Raw genomic sequence first — 23,403 nt, forward strand, 5'->3', positions numbered from 1 at the left:
ACAAGTCCCTTATTATATTCATATCCACTGTTATACTCCTGCTCAGATGCCCTTTGTACATAGCGACATATAGTAGACTACAGTAAATATTTATTGAATCAAGAGACCTTCTTTTCCATCCATTAAAATCAACATTTTAGCATTAATGTTGGTACTTTATTCCAAAATTATAAAAATATGAACCAATTCAAATGGAAAAATGAAACTAATACAAACTTCCTCCTTTGTTTTGAGTTACGTCAATCACTTAAGTCAGATAAGACCTCAGATTCATTCTTTAAAAAAATAGAAAGAAAGGAAACATCAAGCATATATAGCTAGTTTCTCTCTTTACAGGCTATGAATATGCTTTCAGTTGGCATGGGTCAACATCCTGATAACTCCTTTTTGTATGGCTTACACTGTGAATTACACTTGCCCCAATTTGCAGATGCTAAGAAGTTAACAAAGTCTATGGGCTAGAATTACTGATTTGTAAACATTAATGAACTTTTTAGAATCATCATCCAGTTTTATAAAAAAAATTCCACAGTTTAAGAGCAACAAAATGTAGCGATTAGAAAGTTCATTAGAGAGCTGCATGATTACAGGAGTCTTGTCCTAGATTCTAATAGATGCTATAACAAACAGTTTCATAAGGGCTGGGAGAACCACAGTTTATAGCAGCAACACAAAGCTATTTATTATTCAATCTCACATTGCCACAGGACCCTTATGTTTACAATAATTTAGAACTCTAGACTTCCCTGCAGAAAGGTACCAAGCAAGTATAGTAACAAAAAGCAAAAAATAAAATAAAATGTGCAGTCTCAAGTGCTTTACTACACTAACACTAAAGGGCCAAGGCCATTGATTGATCCATGTCAAGGTCTGGACATTGATGAGATTGAGTGTGGGAAAGAGCCCTCCATCAGTTTGATACCACTGTTACCACCACCCACCTGACCCTTCCAATCAAATTAATTCCATCCTTGTTGGGGCAGCTTTCCTTCAGTCCAGATTTAATAGGGTAAACTGTCTCTACCCAAAGGTTATAACAAATTAACAAGTAATGGGGACCATTCAATGGGCCATGGCCTGGGTTTGGGGAGTTCGGTGACACTTAGTGTCACATCACTAGAGGTAGAGCTAAAGTGGAAGAGATTAGTAGCCAAACACCACTATCATCTCTCCAACTCTTTAAAAATATATATGTGTAGTTACCAAAGAGCTTTCCAAATATATATGTACCACCAACACCTTACTCTGAAAAAGAACAGTAATTGACAGATATCTTCTGAAGTAATTCAGCACTAGTCCAAAGATGAGAAAGCTGCCTGAGTTCCATATCAAGATCATTGTGTGACCTTGCACAGCCACCTCACCTTTCATCATCTTAGCAACTTCAGATATAAAATATAAAAATCCTTCCCTGCCTTACTAGAATAATGTTATTTTGAATCAAACAATGTATCTAAGGTAATCTAAGATACACAGAGAGGGCAATTCTATAAATATCAGTCATTATAGTTACAGTCACTGTACGTCATTTCTTAAGGAGGATAAAATGAATAAGGAAAGGAACGTGTGGTCACTGAGCCTGAGAACTCAAAATTATTTAAACTCTTTCTATACTCTAAGGCAGGTCTCGAGAAAGAGACTAATGTGGTAGAGTCAGAGAAGAGTTCAGTGGTTAGGACATGTTTCTCAAATATTTGGGGTCTTCAATATTTGTCTTTGACATTATGACATTACTTTACTATGATCATCTTAAAGGTTTATATTTGGGAGAGCCAGAAAGAGAGTGGTGAGTTTTTTGTTTTTTTTTTTTTGATTTTGTGGGCCAAACAGGTCCATCTTACCATAGTGGAATTATTGGTTATAAACAAAGGTATGTATTTAAACTTACGAGCTTTAACTTCAATTGTTTTCATGCCTTTAATTGTACCAATGGTGAACATTTTAGCTATCAGTATAATTGGATCATTATTGAGGACAAGGGCAGGAATGGTGTGTTCTATTTTAGAGTTCAGCATTGGCAGAAAATGTGCCTGCTAATCTTAAGAATGGGGACACAGAAAAGGAATAACTGGGTGAACCAATTCATAAGTCAAAACCTTGAAATTATGCTATGTAAAATACACACACACACTTGCATAGGTATATAAGAGCAAAGAACCAAAATATAATGGAACCTCAGTAATACCATATCTTAAATTAAGAGATGAGGGTCCAGAGACACTGAAGCAATGGACTAGGTAGTCAAATGCCCATTCTTAAGTGCCTTGCCATTACTACTATCTCTTCAACATCTCTGAGAATCCTTTTCACTTCTCTTGACATATTTCAAACTACTGCCTGTGCTTAATTTGAGAACCTCCTACTCAATAAATTGCTCCTCCTTCCTCTTCCCTGGCCAATATAAAATCAATTGTTGCTTGACAGACTGCTCTATTGCCATTTTCTCAAAGGCACAAAGGAAAGAAATGCACCTTATTTGTACATGCATTAACTTAATTTCAGTCTCAACCCCTCAAGCACAGTGCAATCCTTCAAACTCTGACCCAAACCCCTTCACCATTTGGTATCCATGGCAACCACCACAAAAATGCTCAGAGAAAGTTGCAAGGAGTGGCAGGAAAGTGCATCTCCCAACATAGCCATTAGCTCTTCTGCAGTAACTACATCAATAACAGGTGGCAGCAGGCCTAGCCCTGATTCCTCTGGCATTTGCTTTCATGAGAGAGGGGGAACACTGTTCATGTCTCCTCCATAAAAGAGTTATGGGCTTCTTCTCACATACAACCTGTTAAGATAAAGTGCTAATTGTGAAATATTGAAATTAAGTAAGGGTTTTTGCTTGAGAAATGTTCCAAATAGTGTACTTCCCCAGCGACTCTACCCATTACGAGAGCTTGCTTGCTCAACTAGAGCCAGTGATCTTGAATCCTTCAAAAGACAACACACATAAAATCTTAGCTACTTCCTCTTATGATCATTACCACTTGGTGACATGCAATTCATTCTTAATTTTAACTCATGTCAAGACTGCATGCATGACAATCTTGCTATCAAACTACCTGTGTGTGTGTAGTGAATCAATTCACCCAGTTATTCCTTTTCTGTGTTCCCATTCTTAAGATTAGTGGGCACATTTTCTGCCAAATCTGAACTCTGAAAGAGACTACACACACACACATATACTAGTAATGATCCAGATGCTAGAGAATTTATGAGCCAATGGAAAATGATATGGTTTCACCAAATATGGAGATAACTGTTCAGTCTGTAAACCATCTTCATGAGTTCTATATTATTTGCTTTGCTCAGAGCCTAGGTGAAAAATTGTCAAATGGAGATGAATTGCCTTTTACTGTAGTCCAGAGGAAGATGGGGATGGTTTTATTTGCCATCTGATACAGCAGAACCCAATACATCTAACAAAGACTTTTTGCCTAAAGAGGACTAGCTCAGACTCAGTTCTTTATGGAAACTGAAAATGACTCATTACTCATGTCCTCTTAATAAAAGCTACATAAATAGAAATAATTTTGAAGTGGAGAAACAAATGAATCACTTTATCTTTTTAACTGCATGAAAAAAAGGAAACAAGATTTTATGCACAATCCACTCCTGTATTATATAATCCATTCCTGATTATATTTCAATATAAGGAGATGGTTTCAAGCTGTGGGGGTGACTACTTCATGAGTCCCCCTGGTGCCACGGACATGCATGAATGAATAAATAAATGGCCAAGCCATGCTGGATCTGTTTGGGGAGGAGGAGTGGGCTGTGGCCAGTTTCTCAGGGGAGACAAAGGCCAGCAGCGGCTAGTTTCTCCAAGGAGAAAAAGTCCCCAAGCCTCTTTATCCATAGCTTTTTATTAGGTTGTAATACACAGGAATACAGGGTGGCAAGGATCAAACAGTAGATAACATTTCAAAGAGATCTGAGGGCTTCAGAGTCTAAGTTAGTGTCTGTCAGGAAGAGAGTTGCAGAAACTTTGGGAGACATACTCATTTCCTCTCGGACCCTTATCATATGAATGAAAGCACTCTTAGCAGAGCAGATCTCACGGGTTTATCAGCAAGTCTTTGTGATGCCAGATTTTTCCCCAGGACACGCTCTAGCAAGGCAAGGAGCTGCACCTCTCCCCATCAGGTATTCAGGCTTAAGGGGATTAGAGCCAGGAAGCACTTCTCCCAGAGAACATGGGGACTCGGGCTTTGTCAGAGCCGGGTGCGGGGGGGGGGGGGGGGGTGAGAGTCCATTGCTCTTTGTTGCAGCCCTCCAAGTCCTTCCATGAAGGTCTCCCAAGTGATCAAGTCTGGCTTAGGTTGCCCCTCACTGTGAGGGGTCTTACCCGTCATTGATTTCCGACCAAGCTTTGGGGGCAGGGAGAGGAACTGAGGCAGCGTTTGCTACCAGAGATAGGCTTTGTCTCCTGTGGCTGGCATTCCAAAGGTCATCTCTCGCCCTTAGCCACAGGGGGTAGAGATACAATTCCTAAAATCAGGCAAAGTGGTCTACAACATCAAGCTCTTCTTTAAAGTAAGACAACATTCCTAGTCACACAGCCTGTCACTTGTCCTGGATAAAAATTGTAATAGGTTTAAAGAAAAGACGAAAAACAAATAAGACATTGCTGTATTCCTTAAGGAAATCATATTTTAGTAAGGATGCATTGAAGTAAACAAATGATTATGGCCTGGTGTGATAAGTATAATTACAGAGTAGAAAACGAATCCTAATGGGAATGCAGAAGAAACATGCCTAACTCAGCCTGACTCAGAGATCAAGGAGACTTTCTCTTGATGATTTTTTGAACTGAGTCGTAAGGATCAATACTTCATCTGATTTGGTAAAAGAGGGTGGAAATTTATATTTGTATAGATATAAAAAGCCCCACTTACTTGTCAGAGTGAATGCTAATAAGCAGTGCCAAATTAAGAAATTCAGAATAATTCAGATGTCATAAAGTAGAATGGTAGAAATAGATACCATAAAAACACACACTATATTGGCCAGAATGTAAATCTCCTTTTCATCATGACTTTTTGATCCTCAAGCAACGAAAGTCTTCCTCCAGAAAATACAGTACCATGGTATCTGAAATCAAAAGATTCTGCTTAGGAATTAAACTACCCCATCATTTTACAATGAAGAAACAGGGGCTGAGAGGGACTAACATATACATACAATGACCACACAAGTCATGAGTGAAAGGGCAAGGGTTTAAACCCAGAACTGATTTCAATCAGTTCTCTTTGTCACAGTGTATTCTTTGTCACACACTAACCAAGATTATATAAATACATTGACCAAATAGATATCTACATATGAAGTCTCCTAAATAGGCCACCTGCCTTCTCACCCCTATCCCACTTCCCACCCAACTGCCTGGAATTAGTGTTTAGGTTAACGCAGTCTGTTCCTATGAAAATGTACTATATCATTAAGATAACATTTGAAGTTAATATTAATTTTTATTTTCTTTTCCTGTGTTTGGGGTCCTCACTTTCTCATCATTTACAAATATTGACTGGACACCAGCCTAGAGTGATTCAGTGAATAAGGTATACACTAGGTTTAAACTGCATCCCTGCCCTTGACAATCTAATTGAGATGGCACAACACATGCCTAAGTTGGGTAAATAGTCTTACAAGAAAAATATGAGAGATGGAAACCATATAGGAGGGAGTGATCACTAGACAACTGAACTAGAAAATAGGCTTCATTAGGGTAGAGATTGTTTTCATGTTTTGTTCAGTGCTGTATCCCCAGTACCTAAAACAGTTTGGGGCCTAGTAAGTACTCAAAAAATGTTTGTTGAATTTAATGAATAGCTTCTCAACTTTCTCCAGGAAAAAAAGAGAGTCCTGGTGTTTTTCACTTAGAGAATAATTCCTAGTCCTGCGTGCACTGTATATTGAGGCTTTTTACTCATGGTGCACACAGAACATCCCAAGGAGACATTTAGACATGACTGCTCAGCCTATGACTTAAACGTTTGCAAAATCTTCATAAAGCTGTGTCCTCTACTGCTTCCTTCCATGAAAGGGTGTTTCCCAGTGATGAAGAATAATGTTGAGCCAATGCTATTTGTTTATTTGTGCATTATTATACTTTCCAGCAAAAGGCACAGCCCTTTGATAGCAATGCAATTTGGCAGACACAATTCCATTATTTGCTTGGCTCATCTAATAAAGTAGAACATAGAATCTGATTTAAAAAGTAATTCTTTTAATGAGTTTTTGTTAAGCTTGAAGAATAAACAGTTGTGATTAGTATCAGTAGGCATAGGTTGTAAATTTTTATCTTATATGCTTACATTCTGTTCAAGGTAACTCAAAGGGACAGCACAATACAATTTCCTTTAAAAAGTAAAATTAGGCCCTGGCTGGTGTGGCTCAGTAGATTGAATGCCAGCCTCCAAACCAAAGGATTGCCAGTTTGATTCTCCCCATCAGGTTACATGCCTGGGTTGCAGGCCAGGTCTTCAGTTGGGGGCACATGAGCAGCAACCACACATTAATGTTCTCTTTCTTTCTCTCTCCCCTTCCCTCTCTATAAAAATAAATAAAATCTTTTAAAAAATAAAAGTAAAAAATGTAAAATTGGGAAAGAAAAGCACATTCAAAAGCAGTCATTTGTGCATCCCAAAATGGTCAAATTCTTGGTTTTCCAAAGTTTTGTACTGGTTGTTTTTTAGTTATTTTATTTTTACTATTCTATGAATTCTTATTACTTTTAGCTTCCAGAGGTTGGGAAGATATGTGTAATTAGAATGTATGAGAATACTGAAAAGAAACCCAAACATTCATACAACAAATAAGTGAGGATAAAGTCATTCTGCTCTCACTGTGACTTACACTAACTTTGTGGTACCACAGTGTTGTGCCAGCACGTAATTTCAAGTCAAAGATTTATATTAACATAAACAGAAAAGAATCCAATTTCACAATTAATAAAATGTTAAATGTGTGTGCTGTCTTCTTCCAAAATCCCACAAAGCTGAAGTCATTTTCAGCTTTGTGGGCAACACCTCTGAAGAAATTAGAACATCATGTATCTCCATACAGATATGGTGAATATACTGCCTATTGTGATCCTTTAAGCTTTTGAGTGGTATAGTTCAGAAGGTAACTAGTTTTGGGCATAGCCTAAAAAAATAAAAAGAGACACACACCATGAGTAGCCTTACACTCATGTAAGGCTCACTCACTTTAGCCTTACTAAAATAAAAAATCTTTGATTAGGAAACTATCCTGGATTGAAGCAAGAATAAATTACTGTCTTGTAGAGCTTTACATATTTTTTCAAAGGTTTTTTTACAAATTATCTCCTCTGATCTTCTGAAGCAGGTAAGCTTAACAGTGTTTCCTTCATTATGTAGATAAAGAGAGACATATAACTTGCCTGGGACCACATAATTAAGAGTGATTCATTCTAGTCCTTATTTCCAAAAACAAACAAACAAAACAAAACTAGACCCATTTTATGCGCCACATCTAGAAGAATGCATTTGAAAAAGCAACAATGCAACTCTTATTATACCACATTAACTATGCCCTGCCCCAATCAGCTCCCCTGCTTTTGAAAGGTATGGCTAATAACCTCTACTTTGGGTTTGGGCATTGCTCTTTCCCCCTTCTCCACTCTGTTTCCTCAAAGAACAATTAAGATCCATCTGGGACTAATTATAGTGATTCTTGAATTTGAACTTGCAGCCATTACCCAATTCAGGTCACTTATTTTAAATTAACTTGCCTGGTCAGAACACAGGTTTGGTTATCTTCAGAGAACAGTGCAGAGAGGCAGTAGCTCACTCAGACTTTTAATTAACTAGCTAAATAACCTCCACTGTGACAAACTGCCTATGATTTGATAGAGTCATTCATTTACATTCAGACAAGGATCAAAATACGTTGTCAGGGCTTCAGGGACTGAGTTCTAGAAACCTTCACACAATCTCTTGTTCAAAGCTGTGAGTCTCTTCCCTTTGGTTCCCTCTAATTATTTTTCCTGTGCTTTTGTTCTGATTATCCAACATTCATCACAAGTGTAGCTTGTGATTAAACAATGACAGTTCATGTCATGTGCTGATAGGGAATCAAAAGTTGGAGTCATGACCATATGAACCAAGACCAAAGCTTTGAGAAATAATTAGGAGAAACCAAAGGGAATTCCCAGGGTATTCTACAACAAGGGAGCATTTCCAAAGATTCAAGCCACAAATGCTCCCCACTTAGCTAATAATACATGATAGTGGTAGGCACTCAGTCTTTGTTGAATTGAATTCATGGTGGGATCTGATTGTTCCACAGTAACAATGACGGTTCTTATAATCAGTAATTATTATTATAGCTGCTAATACAGTGACTGGGCTTTGTAGTCAGACAAAATGCTTTTCACTCAAGGTTCCATGATTTCCTGCCTGTGAGACTTCAGGCAAGTGAACCAACTTCTCTGTACTTCAATTTCCTAATGTAGAAGATGAAAGTAATAATAGCACCTGTCTTAAAGGGCTGTGGTTAAGATCCAATGAAATAAAGCACATAAAATATTTTAACAGAAGACAAACATAAGCCAACATCTATTGAACTCTTACTGTCTATAGTCTGTTGGGCACTTACTGTGTACACATTAAGTATACACAGTAAGTGTTCAATAGATATTAGCTTATGTTTGTCTTCTGTTATGTCCCACTACCAGGCCTTGTTCCAGGGCATCTTCACACCTAGGATTCTGTCTTCCCTTCTCTCTGCCAGCAATAGTATCCCTGCATCATTCAAAATTTGGCCTAAAACAGGGGCCCCCAACTCCTGAGCCATAGATGGGTGCTGGTCAGTGGCCTGATAGAAACCAGGCCACATAGCAGAAAGTAAGTGGTGGGTGAGTGAGCCAAGCTTTACTGGCATCACTGCCTGAGCTCCACCTCCAGCCACCCACCCCAACCTGTCTGTGGAAAAATTGTCTTCCATAAAACTGGTTCCTGGTGCCAAAAAGATTGGGGACTGCTGGTCTAAAATATGTCTTCCTCTCAAGGGGGAAAGCTTTTCCTGCATCTGAAGTATTTCAATGTCCATCCCCTCAGTACACTTTTATAGATTTTATATTTTAAATGGCACATTCTTCTACTGCTTCATAAGCAATCTGAACTTTTCTTCATATTAGGAACATTTATTGAGTACCACCTCAGTGCTATGGCACCTCAGTACTGAGGCTACACATGGTATGGGGTACATGGAATGGGTACGGAGATAGAAATGGGAGAAAAGGAAGGAATGTTGGTTGAATCTCTTAATATTTTAAGCATTCTGCTAGGTATTTTAAAGGCATTTCTTCATTTAGGTTTTATTTAAGAAGTAGGCAGCATTATTATCTCTATTTCACAGATGTGGAAAGTGAGATGCAAAGAGGTAAATGAATTCTCCAAGGTCACTCAGCTACAAAAAGGAAGAACTGGTGTTCTAGGTTGGTCTGACTCCAAAGTCCATTCCCACTACCTTATCCCTCACTGTCCACCTCATTTTTTGATTAGTTGCAGTGATGTATATCAAAGCAATATGCAAATTGTACAGTATAATATATTTGACATAAAGATTGTTATAGTTATACCCTTGGCACTAGCCATTTTTACACATGCTAACAGCATTCTATTCTAAGCTCATGCTACTCTCTACTTAAAGACTTTCTCTCAGCCTAAGAATGAGACAAATGAGAAGTGTTGGTACAGGGTGGGAATTAATACTCCTGACTGAAGCTATCAAAATGAGAATTGAAAGACAAAGACTTCAGTTCCCAGGCTTTTATGTGGGTAAGTTTCACACCACTCCCAGAGGTGCTCAGAACCAACCTGCTAATTAATGCTCCCGTATTAGCTTCTTTCCCTTTGCTGTCTCATTTCCTCATTCCCCTACCAATACTGCCTGGAATCATCTCCCAATTAAATTACTGGCCCTCAAATCTTTGTCTCAGAGTCTGCCTCTGATACAGCTCTGTCTAAAATAAGAATCTCTCACACTGAAATACAGAACAAGGGGACAGTGACCAGAGGGAAGAAGGAAGGGAAGTTAAGGGGAAAAAGGGGGAGGGATTTGGATGAACAAATAGGAAGGACACAGGGACGAGAACTAAGGGGAGTCGAAATGCGAGGGAGGTGGGGAGCAAGGGGCGGGGGAGGCTGGGATGGGAGAAATAGACAAAAAAACTGTACTTGAAAAATAACTAAATAAAATTAATTAAAATATAAATAAATAAATAAATAAATAAATAAAAAATAAGAATCTCTCAGAAATTCCACTTTTGGCTCCTTTCCCAGGAGTCAGGGTGAGTGTCCTCATGCTGCCCCTCTCCTACCCAGGGCTTCCCATGAGAGCTCCCCAAGAGAGCACCCCATAAGCTCAATGTCTCTCTTCCCCATTTTCATGAGAATCTCATCAATTAGGGCCCTGCTTTCAGCTTTTCAAAGTGCATTTATTATCATATGGAAAAGTCCTTCTTAAATCTCTGTGTGCATCACAATCATCTGAGGATTAAAATTCGAGACTTCCTGGTCCCAACCCACACTTTCTGAATTAGATTCACTGGAGAGGTGCTCAGGTGCTTATATTTTCATAGATTTCCAGGTAATCCGTATAACATACACTTTGAGAAATACTGTCCTAATACATCCCTGTAGCCTGGGCATTCAAGGAATATGGATTGTGTTCCTTAACATTTTCTCTACCCACAAAGCCTTTGTGGAATCAAGTTCCTAAGAAATCTTGAAATACCTATGCCTCCTTGCTCCTGAAATAAAGAATAAATAAAGCCAAGGTCCTATTGTTACTATCAAAGTAGGATAGCCTGAGGCTGCTAGGAAATAGTCTACAATGCAAAGGATAGATCCATCTTACTGACTTGGCCAAATTTCTGTTCTCACCTCTCTCATTGTCGGCCTCCAACCCCCATTTTCTACTGAGGTACAAACATGGTGAAGATTACATATGATCAATTAGATTATTGCCTATGCTCCTTTGTCTTTAGGTGGAACCTTCTCCCATCTCCACCTCCCCACACATCTTTCTTTTTTAATTTTTATTTTATTGTTTTAGAGAGAGTGGAAGCAATGGACAAAGAGAGGGAGAGAAACATCAATGTGTGGTTGCCTCTCATGCACTCCCCCCACTGGGGACCATCCTGCAACCCAGGCATGTGCTTCAACTGGGAATCAAACCAGTGACCCCTTGGTTTGCAGGCCATCGCTCAATCCACCAAGCCACACCAACCAGGGCTCCCCACACACATCTTGATAGATGTAATGATAGATGTAATTTCCACAGGGAAGGATGGAGGAAGGGGGCTTTTCAAATAGAATAAGGAAGAGAAAACATTAATATAGGATAAGCATCAGACACTGTGTTAAGAACTACACATATATATTTCATTTATTCCTAACTGTAATTCAATGAAGTATGTACTAATGATAAACTGTTTCAGTATCTTCATTGTAAAATGAGTCTAAGTTAATTGCCTAAAGTCACACAGATATTAAGGGGCAAAGCAGGGACTCTAACCCAGGTAGTCTAGTCTGCTGTCTTGACCACCCTATTCTACTGACTCTTGATTACAGTAGTCCCCCTTGTCCACAGGGGATATGTCCCAAGACCTCTACAGGATGCTTGAAACCATATGTAATAATGAGCCACACACACAAGCACACACACACATATATATAATGTATATTTAAAAAAATTTTTATATGTATGGGGTCCAGCAGAAGTAGGAAGGCCTGCTTGAGTGTGGTTGGTAGGGTAATAATATGGGTGTAATAATTTATAGTTTTAATTCGAACATTTCAACTAAAATGGCATACGGTGTGCTTAAATGTGATATTGTTATGTTATAGAATTACATGCTTATGACTTTGTAATAAAAATTTTTGTAATAAAAAGGGACATTATTTGTGCCAAACCCTATATATCATTTTTTTTCCTATACACACATACATTTTACCTAAAGGAAGTACTTTATGGCTTCTTGTTGGCCTATGTGAATTTCCAGCATTACTACTCTTGTAATTTGGAGCTAGAATTAAGCAAAACAAGGGTTACCTGAACATGAGCACAGTGATACCACCACAGTCGGGTTGATAACCGAAATAGCTACTAAGTGACTAACTTGGGCAGGGAGTATGTACAATGTGAATCCACTGGACAAAGGGATGATTCTTGTGTCTGGTGGTATGGACCAGAATGGCATTAGATTTTATCACAGAATAGGATATAGTTTAAAACATACAAATTGTTTATTTCTAGAATTTTCCATTTAATGTTTTCAGACTATGGGTAACTGAAACCATGGATAGTGAAACCACAGATAATGGGGGACTATTGTATTATGCTCCCTCTTTTACAGGTGAAAAACTGAGATGTTGAGTAACTTGCCTAAGGTTACACTAGTTGTAATCGGCAAAGCTGGGGTGCAGATCCCTTTATATTTACTATATAATTATTTAGATCCCTTCTAAGTTTGCTCATTTCACCAGTCATTTTGGTCATAATTTCTTATGGAGCAGCCCTGGCTTCAATCACAACAAATACCTATAATTGGTCCAAATAAAAAAAAATCTTTCCTCTAGTGTGTCAGCACTGTAAAACAGTAAGACTCTCCTGAAATCGAGAGAAATCGTTTTCTGAAATACACATCTCATTGTTTCCAAAATCATATTTTCTCTAAGTTACCTGTTTTTCAGGTTTCCACTTATAATAACCAAAGGAAAAAATTATTTAAGTTTTTAGTTGGAGACAAAGTACTTTACAGCAGGTTATATGTTAATCATTCTCTCCTCAGTTGTACCTTGTACATATTTCTTTTCGCACATTTCTCCCACTGGGTTATATATGTCTGTTAACTCATCAGTCATTCCTAATCCAATGATGAGATCCTCCAGGATAAGGCAGGTTTTGGTGATTTCTTTCTCCCCAGTGTCTTACCCAAAAATTTAGCAAAGAGCAGAAACTGAACAAATCTTCATTGAAACAGAAAGAAATATGGTTAAAAGAGGCAACCCTTCTATCCACTAGGGACTTCAATCCCTATTTCTTCTGAGTCCTGTGGTATACTGGTAAACTGGTTCTCAAGAAAAGGGTGGGGGAGACCCCCAATTGGTAGTGTTGGCTGATTTCTGTTGTGTAAATACTACCACCATGGCCAATTTCAAGCTACCAATGCTTTAATAACTGACTCATAAAATTCCTGAATATTTAATAATCAGCTTTCAGGAGCCCCCTATATTTGGCTGAAAGTCTTGAATTCTGCCTAGAGTGCTAGAACTGTTATTTTATCAGTGTAATCACAAAGGTTAATGAGCTATCAAAGTGGGGAAGATAATGCCAAATACAAACAGCAAGAGCGAAAGACCAAACCAAACATTTGCAAATTAGAATTCTATGTTTTGCCTCCCATGAACTAAGCCTCTATCATTTGTAATTCATTTACATATTGAGATATACTTAAATGACATGGCTCCCAGAAACCTGCCAAGTAAGCAACTACCCAGAAAATCAAAGGCCTCCCCCAAACACTGGCTTTTCTGAGAGATACTTTTATTAGAATATATAAACATGTTCACTAATTTCCTTCAACAAACAGATCAGGGTGTCAAATGGTGGAAGCATTGCACAAACAGAAAACACATTCACAAAGCCATAATCAGGGCATTCTAAGGAAAACTCCTATTCTCCAAATCCCCACTTCACATGTTTCTTCCTCTCCCCTCCCAATTTGGAGGCTGTATTATTCTGGGTGGAACCTGGGTCTCTAATATTCTATCCAATCATCCATAGTTCAATTTTGCACACAGAAATAAGTATATGGCAAGGTTTGATTCAGAACTATCTGACTTCAAGGTTCATGGCTCCTTCTAGGACATCACCTTTAATAAATATATATTTGTTCTAAGCTTTAAGGGTGATTCATTTAGACTCTTACAGGCTTAATCATTATAAGTTGCCAAGTTAATTATGGTGAGTTGTTGATCCCAACAAATACCTAAAGATAGAAAAGTGTGATTCCTAGGCCATTGAAAGACTTCCTCCATTCTCCCACCTATTTCAAACTAGTCGTGGCTGGAAACAACACATATCTGAGTGACTACCCAGTTGTATGTCAGATATTGCCATTTCTTTTTTAAGTCCAAGTAATGAGTCCACTGGCACCATGAAGCCTTCTACTCACCATTCATATAGTCTTTCCAGTGGGACTTAGTCAGAAATTCAGGATTAAAGTGTTTTGGGCTCAAACAATTTTGCAAAATCTACAGAGAAAAAAAGGATACAATTTGATATTTACAATAAAGTTGTAATTTTTCAAACAAAAGTTGCTGTGTGAACATAAAATAGTTAACAGTAAATTTCATAAAAGAATACATGAAAACACATATTTAAAATGTATTATTTAAAATAAATAATCACTAACCTGGGGAAATATCCAATACAAAATGCAGAGAGGCTATAAAAGTCTCTCCACTGTATTATTGTAGGATGAGTACTAATTAAAATCACTCATACCTGGCCTCTGTGAAGAAACATCTAGAATGTTTCCAAGTATAAGTAGGGTACTGTGGAAGGTCTCCTAGATGAGTTAGTCACTTTACAAAAACACACAATGTTTGGAAATGCATCATTTTATGGAAAGTCAGCTGGTAAAAGGATCCAGGTGTTTTAAGTATTTATTATTGGCCTCATGACCAACACCTCTAGCTGATCAAAGCTGCTAGGTTTCCTGGGTGGGGCAGTACATGTAATTTGCCTTACAAAATGTTTTTCTAAGTTTCCAGATTTGTCATTGTACCCAGTCCCAGGCATTATTTGCTATGTCCCAAACACTGTCCATTATTTTTCTCCCTTAAAAGACTCATGAACTAGGTAATTTATTATCTAAACTAGAAAGGCAGAAAAAATATATAAAGCATCTTATCAAAATTACCAAAAGTAAGGAATTATTGTGCTAAAATCCAAAAGAGGAAGAACAATTGCCTTATGAACACTTGTATAATATGGACAATGCCAATCCTAAATGGGGGACTAAAAATAAATCTTACTTTTTGAAACTTTAAAAAAAAAAGACTCATGAACCATTCAAAGTAGATGGAGATATTCTTAAGATATGAATCATAAGCCAAATTAACCTTATTTTATCAGGACAGGAAGACATGCTCTGCATTCTCTTCCCTAAAGACACAACACCTTTAAGGCAATATTTCCCACCACCCCTGGGGATACATCAGAGAATTTTCGGTGGCATCTGAATGAATGTATTTCATTTTCATACAACTGTATTTATTTTCCTGTCTGTAGTTTCATGGATATTATTGCTTTGGATGTGGCTAAATTGAAGAAGTATCTGTAAAGATAAATATTAAGTAAATAATAGTATTATGGTATGTGGCTAGGACATAAACCATTAAGGAAGTCTGTGAAGGAATGAAATTTGAGAAACACTATTTTAGAGTTAATAAAATGAGGTGTTTCCACCAAGATCAACATATATTAAAATGGTCCCTTATCCCTAGGAGGAAGAATAATCTGTTGCTCTTTTAATTTACTTGTGTCCATTTATTGTCTCTTATTTGTACTCTGCCTTTCCCACTATTTAACATTCAATCTTCCAAATATTCCATTTAGTCATAGTTAATGCAATATTAAAGTCTAGGAAGTGGTACTTCCTAAAGACATGTTTTTTGTTGAAATTCTTGTCCTTTAATCCTCACATCCTAGCATTTTATTTATTGGATTTGATCCAATTGCTTTCTCTCTGCATAAGCTTTCCTGTAGACAGAATAAGCAGTGATGAAATTTCTTGGTTATACTCCCATTTTCCTTCTTTATGAAAAGTGTCAGCCATTCTTTCCTAATCTGTACCAGCCCCACCATCACTGCCATTGGGCTGACTTTGAGACAGGTGATTGGCTCTTCTCTGCCTCACTAATCCAGCACATTTATTCAAGTCAGATGACTGCAATGTTAAGCACTGTCACTCAGTTATACAAGAGCATGTGTGTGCAAATTAAGATTATTAAAAATAATTCTAATGGAATTGATTTCTGATATATGTTTACTAATACCAAAGCACTTTAGTACTTTGGATTTTCTTTTTTTTCAGGATATTTTTTTCTTTTTGGCATGGAGAACAGATTTTATTTTAGTGAACGGGAAGTTTCTTTTTTTTAATTGATTATGCCATTACATTTGTTCTATTCCCCCCTCTGTTCCCCTCCACACTGCACACCCCTCCCCCACCATTCGCCCCTATAGTTCATGAACACGTGTCTCAAGTTCTTTAGGTTCTGTATTTCCCCTACTATTCTTACCCTTCCCCTATCTATTTTCTATCTACTGTCTATGCTACTTATTTTCTGTACCTTCTCCCCCCTTCTCCTTCTCCCACTGCCCTGTTGCTAATCCTCCATGTGATCTTCATTTCTATGATTCACTCCTGATCTAGCTGTCCTCTTAATTTGCTTTTGTTTTAGGCGTGGTTGTTGATAACTGTGAGTTTGCTGTCCTTTCACTGTTCATCATTTTTATCTTCTTTTTCTTAGGTAAGTCCTTTTAACATTTCATATAATAAGGGCTTGGTGATGATGAACTCCTTGAATTTTATCTTATCTGAGAAGCACTTTATCTGTCCTTCCATTCTAAATGAAAACTTGCTGGATAGAGCAATCTTGGTTGTAGGTTTTTGGGTTTCATGACTTGGAATACCTCTTTCCAGCCCCTTCTTGCCTGTAAGGTCTCTTTTGAGAAATCAGCTGACAGTCTGATGGGAACTCCTTTGTAGGTGACTGTCCCCTTATCTCTTGCTGCTTCTAGGATTCTCTCCTTCATTTTAATCTTGGGTAATGTAATGATGATGTGCCTTGGTGTGTTCCTTCTTGGGTCCAACTTCTTTGGGACTCTTTGAGATTCCTGGATTTCCTGAAAGTCTATTTCCTTTGCCAGATTAGGGAAGTTCTCCTTTATTATTTGTTCAAATAAGGTTTCCACTTTTGGCTGTTCCTCTTCCCCTTCTGGTACCCCTACAATTTGGATGTTGGAACATTTAAAGATGTCATGAAGGTTCCTAAGCCTCTCCTCATTTTTTTTAAATTCTTGTTTCTTCATTCTTTTCTGTTCGGTCATTTTTTCCTTCCTTTTGGTCTACTCCCTTGATTTGAGTCCCAGTCTCCTTTCCATTACTATTGGTTTCCTGTGCATTACCATTCATTTCAATTAGTTTAGCCTTCATATGTTCCTCTAATTTGTGACCAAAATCAACCAGTTCTCTGAGGATCCTGATCACCAGTGTTTTGAACTGTGCATCTGAAAGTTTGGCTATTTCTTCATTGCTTAGATTTATTGGCTCTGGGGCTCTGAGTTGTTCTTGAGCCATGTTTTTATCTGTTAGTGCCTGTTAGGTACTAGGAGTGGAGCCTTAGTTGTTTACCAGGGTGGGGCCACCCAGGTCGCTGTTTTGTGACACTGTATGTGGGGGCGGGGTCAGAGAGGGAGCAATGGTGGTCCTTTCTGCTCGTCCAGTTGGTCCCACCACTCGCCCCCTCCTGTTTATCTGAGCAGAAATGTGTGAGCCCGCTGCCCTGCTCTGTGCGGTCTCAATGCTCGCCTCTTCACTGGTTTATCTGCACGCAAATGCTTGACCGTCTGCAGACAGCCAGCTGCGCCTCTTCCCTGTGTCCGCCCGTAGCTAGTCCGCACCTGGGATCCGCGCCTTCGGCTGCCTGCGCACCACCTCCGTCGGGGATCGTTTTGGCCAACCTGCTCCGCTGCTGGCTTCGCCCCTCTTACCAGTTTAGCCGAGCATTTCGTTGTTTTCGGACTCTGTATTGTTGATTTTCTGTGTGGTTTGGTTGTGTTTATTGTTGTTAAAACTTTCTTATTTTTAGATTTCGTTGTGCGAGGACGCAAGGTGTTTCCACCTACGCCCCCATCTTGGCAGAAGTCCCAGTACTTTGGATTTTCATTCAAGAAAATGAGCACTTTTTATCATATCTGATGGGAGATTTCTTTTGGGAAATATGATGTATTCTAAGGCTGATTTTTGTACCATACTACAATTTAACTCCCAACAGTAAAGTGAAATTAGATAGGTTGCCATACAACAACATTTTTTTTAACTAAAGAAGCAGAAAAGGGAGAAACTTAAAAATGCCTTCTTTTTGAGCACCAGGATGTGGGCTGATAGCTTTTTATTAAAGAAAAAGTACCTATGCAATAGTAAATCTGGTGAATGAAAACCAGAACTCCCCCATTCCTCTCCCCAGCCCCCCAAATATTCTCAGGTCACCAAACCAAAAAGAAACAGATTAAGGTAAATGGCAAAGCATGTTTTGTACTCAAAGCCAGATCAATCTTTATACATAGATACTTTTTTGGCACTGATGTAGAAAATTCAAACCTGGAGATACTTTGGTCTGTAAATAACCTAATCTGCATACCAGATGGCTTGAAGCAGGAAAAACGCAGACACTTTTACACACACACACACACACACACACACACACTTTTTTTTTAATTGTGAGCAAAGAAAAAAGGTTTGCCTTCCTTGAGACATTTTTCCCAGTATTTTCATTATGGTAAAATACATATAACATAAACTTTACCATCTTAACCATTTTTAAGTGTATAGTTCAATGGTATTGAATACATTCACATTGTTGTGTAACCACAAAAAAAGATGCTTTTGCTCCCAAAGGGTCTGTAGGCCTCTCTCATGTAGTGTTGTGGAGTAATTTAACTTCAAATTTTATAAAATTATAAAAATGTCTAGAATAAGCATTAAATTAAAAAGGGAAAGGCCTCTCAAATAAAGAAACCAAATTAATAATTTCTGAATTATTTTTAACTCTTCAATGATACCCAGCCCCCAGTTTCACAGATAAGTGGATGAGGGAGTCAATAAGGAGAAGTTTCCCCAAAATGGGTCAACTATGATTCACTGACTTCTTTAAGAAATAATTTAATGCTCTCCTATATGCACAAATCAGTGTGTTAATATGTAAGAACTTTTTCTTCTGCAAAGGAAACAGTAATGTAAGTTTCAGAAAATGAGGAATGGCATTTTTTTGCTCCATTCCTATTTGTAAGGGTAAAAATAAATTTCCTTAATAATAAATTTTATCTACATTTCATCCATTTATCATATCTGCCATTGTATCAAGCCATACATCATCTCCAACAAATCTTACAGAGGCACAGTAAATACAGTGCATGTATTTGGAAACTTGGTGTTTCCTTCTTAAATATCAGAGTAGACTGTTAAACAGCTTTTATACTTGAAATTCTGAAACTAATTCAGAAAACTATTATAATTATTATAAAAGCAAAGCTGAATATTCTCTCGGTTAACAGAGTCATTAAGTAACTGAAGGTATAATTTATGTCTTGTTCATGTAGAACAGATGGCAAAAATAAAGATTTAGGACAAACTGAAAAACCACTTCCATTAACTAGTTCTTTTGTATACCATATAATGCACAACCCACCTATCCCATCCTTACTCCAACAATTTCTGCACCAAAAATACAAAAAAAGGGCAAGACCATAACAAAATGACAATTTTTGCAGTGAGGCTTCCCTCAGTTCATATCAATAGGATCATAGCTGCCCCAAGTAAGATTTCAAGATAAGTGAAGTATACTCTCAAATATTGATACTTTGAGCATTTCTGATGTAAAACTTCCCTAACAAGTGTGGTACATATTGCTGGGGTTTTTTTCTAACTGGATTATTGAAAGCAATAAGCCATACCCTGACAATCCAGGCATTCACAGCAAACATGTCATTTGTAAAAAAAAAAATCCCTTCCTTCTCCTTTAAGTCAGTCTCTAACTTCTTCTGCTGATAATGTATCTCTTTCTAAAATCACCCCTTCCCTCCATGTACAACCCTTCTAATTCACAGCTTTTAATTTACTGTGAACTGAGAAACCAAGATTGGTAAGAACTGTGTGTTAAATACGCGAGTTAAGAAGTCACTGAAAGTAGGGGTGAGGAAATAATTACGGCCTTCAAGGCAGCAGCCTTGTGATATCTAAAGGTTTCTATCTTAAGATAACTTTCCCATCTCTTCCAGTCTAAGCTAAGTTTTGAAAGGATGATGTTGTCAGAGGGCTACATTCAAATAAATGTATTTGTTCTGAACAGACCATATGGACACGGCCTAAAGTGAATATTCCAATAGCTTCAAATTTTTCTGAACCTAAAAAAAAGTGAATAACCCCTTCCCACAGTTATTTGATATCACGTAATTGCACAATGCACAACCCAAACACCTTTCTGGATGTTATTCAGTTTGATCTAGACAATACTGCTGAGTTAAGAAGGGTCAAGCTCATTACTCCAGATTATAGATAAGGAAATGGAGCATGGAGAATGTTGAATGATTTGCCAACAGTTATACAAAAAGTACATGACAAGGTTGGGCTCCTGGGGTGTCATTGCGGGCTCTTCTCACGACACTAATGTTTCCTTGTTTTTTTCTCATCTTTCTCATGTTCATAAAGGCACTAAGCCTTGGGAGTTGTGAGAAAGACTTACTCTGTTCCCTTTCAGCTTGCTTCTTTATTTCTCTCCAGGTTCTGCCAGATGTCTTTAAGAATCTCGCTCAATATTTTGGCAGATTTCAAAACCCTCTGATTTTATTATGTTGAGGGTTGTCAGTGAATTAAAAGTTCAACAAATGTGTGGTCCCAACTTGCCATGAAAAGTTAACAAATGTCACCAGTAAGGATGTGTCTCACAAGCAAACACAAAAGAATACATCTCAGCAGATATCTAACAGCTCATTTTGCGTCATGGCAGCATGAAAAATCACCTCCTCAAAACATTCATTAACCTTTCATTTATTTTAGAAATAATCAGTCAGAAATGTGGTTCATATTTTTAATTAATCAAAAAAAGCACTTTTACTTGTCTGTCTCTCTCTGTCTACCTGTCTCTGTCTGTCTGTCTCTCTCTCTCTCTCTCTCTCTCTCTCTCTCACTCTCCCCTTGAAATGACTTGGTCTTCCAATGTCAGCATGATATCTGAATATATGTTTCCACTTCTGGGCCAGATTACACCTCATCTCCTCCAGGAAATCCTTCCCTATCCATCCCAACTCTTCTTCCTCTTCTCCCAGAACCTAGAGCAGTTATTAGTATTTGACATTTAGTATATCTTAAGAAAGCATGTAATGTACTGCCAGGAATATGCATTTTAGAGACAGACAGACCCAGGTTTTAATTCCAGCTTTCCTACTTCCTAGCTGTGTGGCCTTGGGCAAATCACTTAAACTTTGTTTAGCTAAGATTCCTCATCTGTAAAATGAAACTAATGATACCTAATCTGTTAAATTGTTCTAGGGATTAAATACATATAAATGACCAAGCACAGTGCCCAGAATATATTATGCACTCAAGTAAGGGTAGTTTTTATATTATTATTATTATTATTATTATTATTATTATTATTATTATTGCCTTTTACATATAGTTCTGGTTTGGTATGTATGCAAGTTTATTGTCTTCACAAGTTATTTTTAAACCTTCTGACAGCTGTGTCCAGAATGGAATTTATCATGAAGCTTAAGTTTAATGGCCTCTTACTTGCACAGGTTCTTTCCTGGGCCTTATTGAAGATATTGTATTTGTAATTTTGTATTATTTTTCTTAAAGAGGACTCCAAAAGTGGTATTAGCATTGGGCCTGTACAAAACTTGGTTCTGTCTCTGACTATGTCTTTAACCTCTATGTTACCCCTCTCCTCATTCCCACTCCCTGCTTTCAGCATAGTATTTTGCACATAGTCAATATTCAATAAAGTGTCATTTTATAAAATTCTCAATTAACCAGAATTTTTGCACTACTCAACTACCTGGAAATAAGCTTATGCCAGGTATTTACTCAGAACTTCCAATTGCCAACCAATACATTTGGTTGGAAAATATTCAATCCACTTACATATTGTGCGATAGTAAAAAGGCACTTTTTAAGTTGTGTGGCTATTATTATACAGTTAGTCATAAAAATTACAATAACAATGATGACCCTAAGGCAAAGTTTCTCAACCTCAATCCTGCTGACATTTTCTCTGGATAATTCTTTGTTGTAGGGGGCTGTCTTGTGCATTGTAGGATGTTCAGAGGCGCCCCTTGCCTCTCCCCACTAGATGCTAGTCACCCCTCCCAGATGTGACAACCAAAAATGTCTCTAGGCATTGCCCAATGTCCTCTAAAGGAAAATCCCTTTTCCCATTGTCCTAAGGCATCACATTCAGCCCCCAAAGATGTACAGATGGTCACAGGCTTTTGGTATTAAGGCAGGAAAAAGAAGGCAAGCATTTTAGAAAAGTTTTCAATAAGTGAATGCAACCTCGATTAACCTGAAAATCCCATTAACCCCATTCTTTGACTGTTCTATTCCCTAAGCATTCCAGATAAGAAAAAATGTACTGTACATTCTATTTTCTAATTTGTATGCGAAGTTCAGCTCATTTGCCATCTCAACAGCTAAGTACAGAAATTCAGTTCATGGGTTGGAGATCATCAGCTTTGTTGCTTTGCCATCTATTTTAAGTGACAGTGATGCCACTGACCTGGAAATTTAGAGAGCTTTTTTCCCTTGTTGTTGACATTTTTAACTTTGATATTACCAATTCTTTCTGTACTCTCTGCTTGAAAGTGAAATCTGGTCCAATTAACTGTGATTTTACTGTATAAAGACCTAACACTTTGTTGACCATTTAAAAGTAATTTGTTCTAGCCTCACATTGATTGCGCAATTGAAAATGTCCTTCTTGAATAAACAATATTTCTTATTATTTCTGCAGGTTGTGATCTTGGGGAAACATTCAAGAGGTTATCACTACATGCTTGCTAACTTGGTAAGAACAAACAGAGTTTATGTTTCCCAGAGTAATATACTCTATTTACTTTGTGTCATCTGTAATCATCCAAAAAACAAATACATGAAGTACCTAATTTGTTTTCTAGATGTTTGGAAAAATGAGTCAGTAAATACTGAAACTTGATTATAATAGCTTGTTTTCCATTGTGCTGTTTCTGTTTTAGCCATGAAGCTTATATTTTCTCATTTAAAAATAATAATTTTTCCCTGGCTGTGTATCTCAGTGGATTGAGTGCTGGCCTGTAAACCAAAGTCACCAGTTCAATTCCCAGTCAGGGCATATGTCTGGGCTGCGGGCCAGGTCTCCATCCAGTTGGGGGCGTGCAAGAGGCAACTACACATTCATATTTCTCTCCCTTTCTTTCTCCTTCTCCTCCCCTCTTTCTAAAAATAAATAAATAAAATCTTTTAAAATAATAATAATAATTTTATATTATTCTTCACTGATTATTCTTGGATTTGAAATGTAAACCATTTTACCCAGATTTAAA

At 37.7% G+C, this 23,403-nt stretch overlaps 1 protein-coding gene across 5 annotated transcripts in view; it reads left to right on the forward strand.

Annotated features, from left to right (window-relative positions):
* GRIA3 (glutamate ionotropic receptor AMPA type subunit 3) overlaps positions 1 to 23,403 on the forward strand; it is a 482,288-nt gene that overhangs the window by 274,905 nt on the left and 183,980 nt on the right. For all 5 annotated transcript variants that reach the window (XM_037154138.2, XM_037154136.2, XM_053662342.1 and 2 more), the window contains exon 5: positions 22,836 to 22,889. In XM_037154138.2, coding sequence (XP_037010033.1) covers positions 22,836 to 22,889 — 54 coding nt within the window. The remainder of the gene's footprint in view (positions 1 to 22,835; positions 22,890 to 23,403) is intronic.

The sequence above is a fragment of the Artibeus jamaicensis genome, unplaced genomic scaffold (genome assembly GCF_021234435.1).
Source record: "Artibeus jamaicensis isolate MK-2021 breed Jamaican fruit bat unplaced genomic scaffold, CSHL_Jam_final contig_240, whole genome shotgun sequence".
Taxonomy (NCBI): domain Eukaryota; kingdom Metazoa; phylum Chordata; class Mammalia; order Chiroptera; family Phyllostomidae; genus Artibeus; species Artibeus jamaicensis.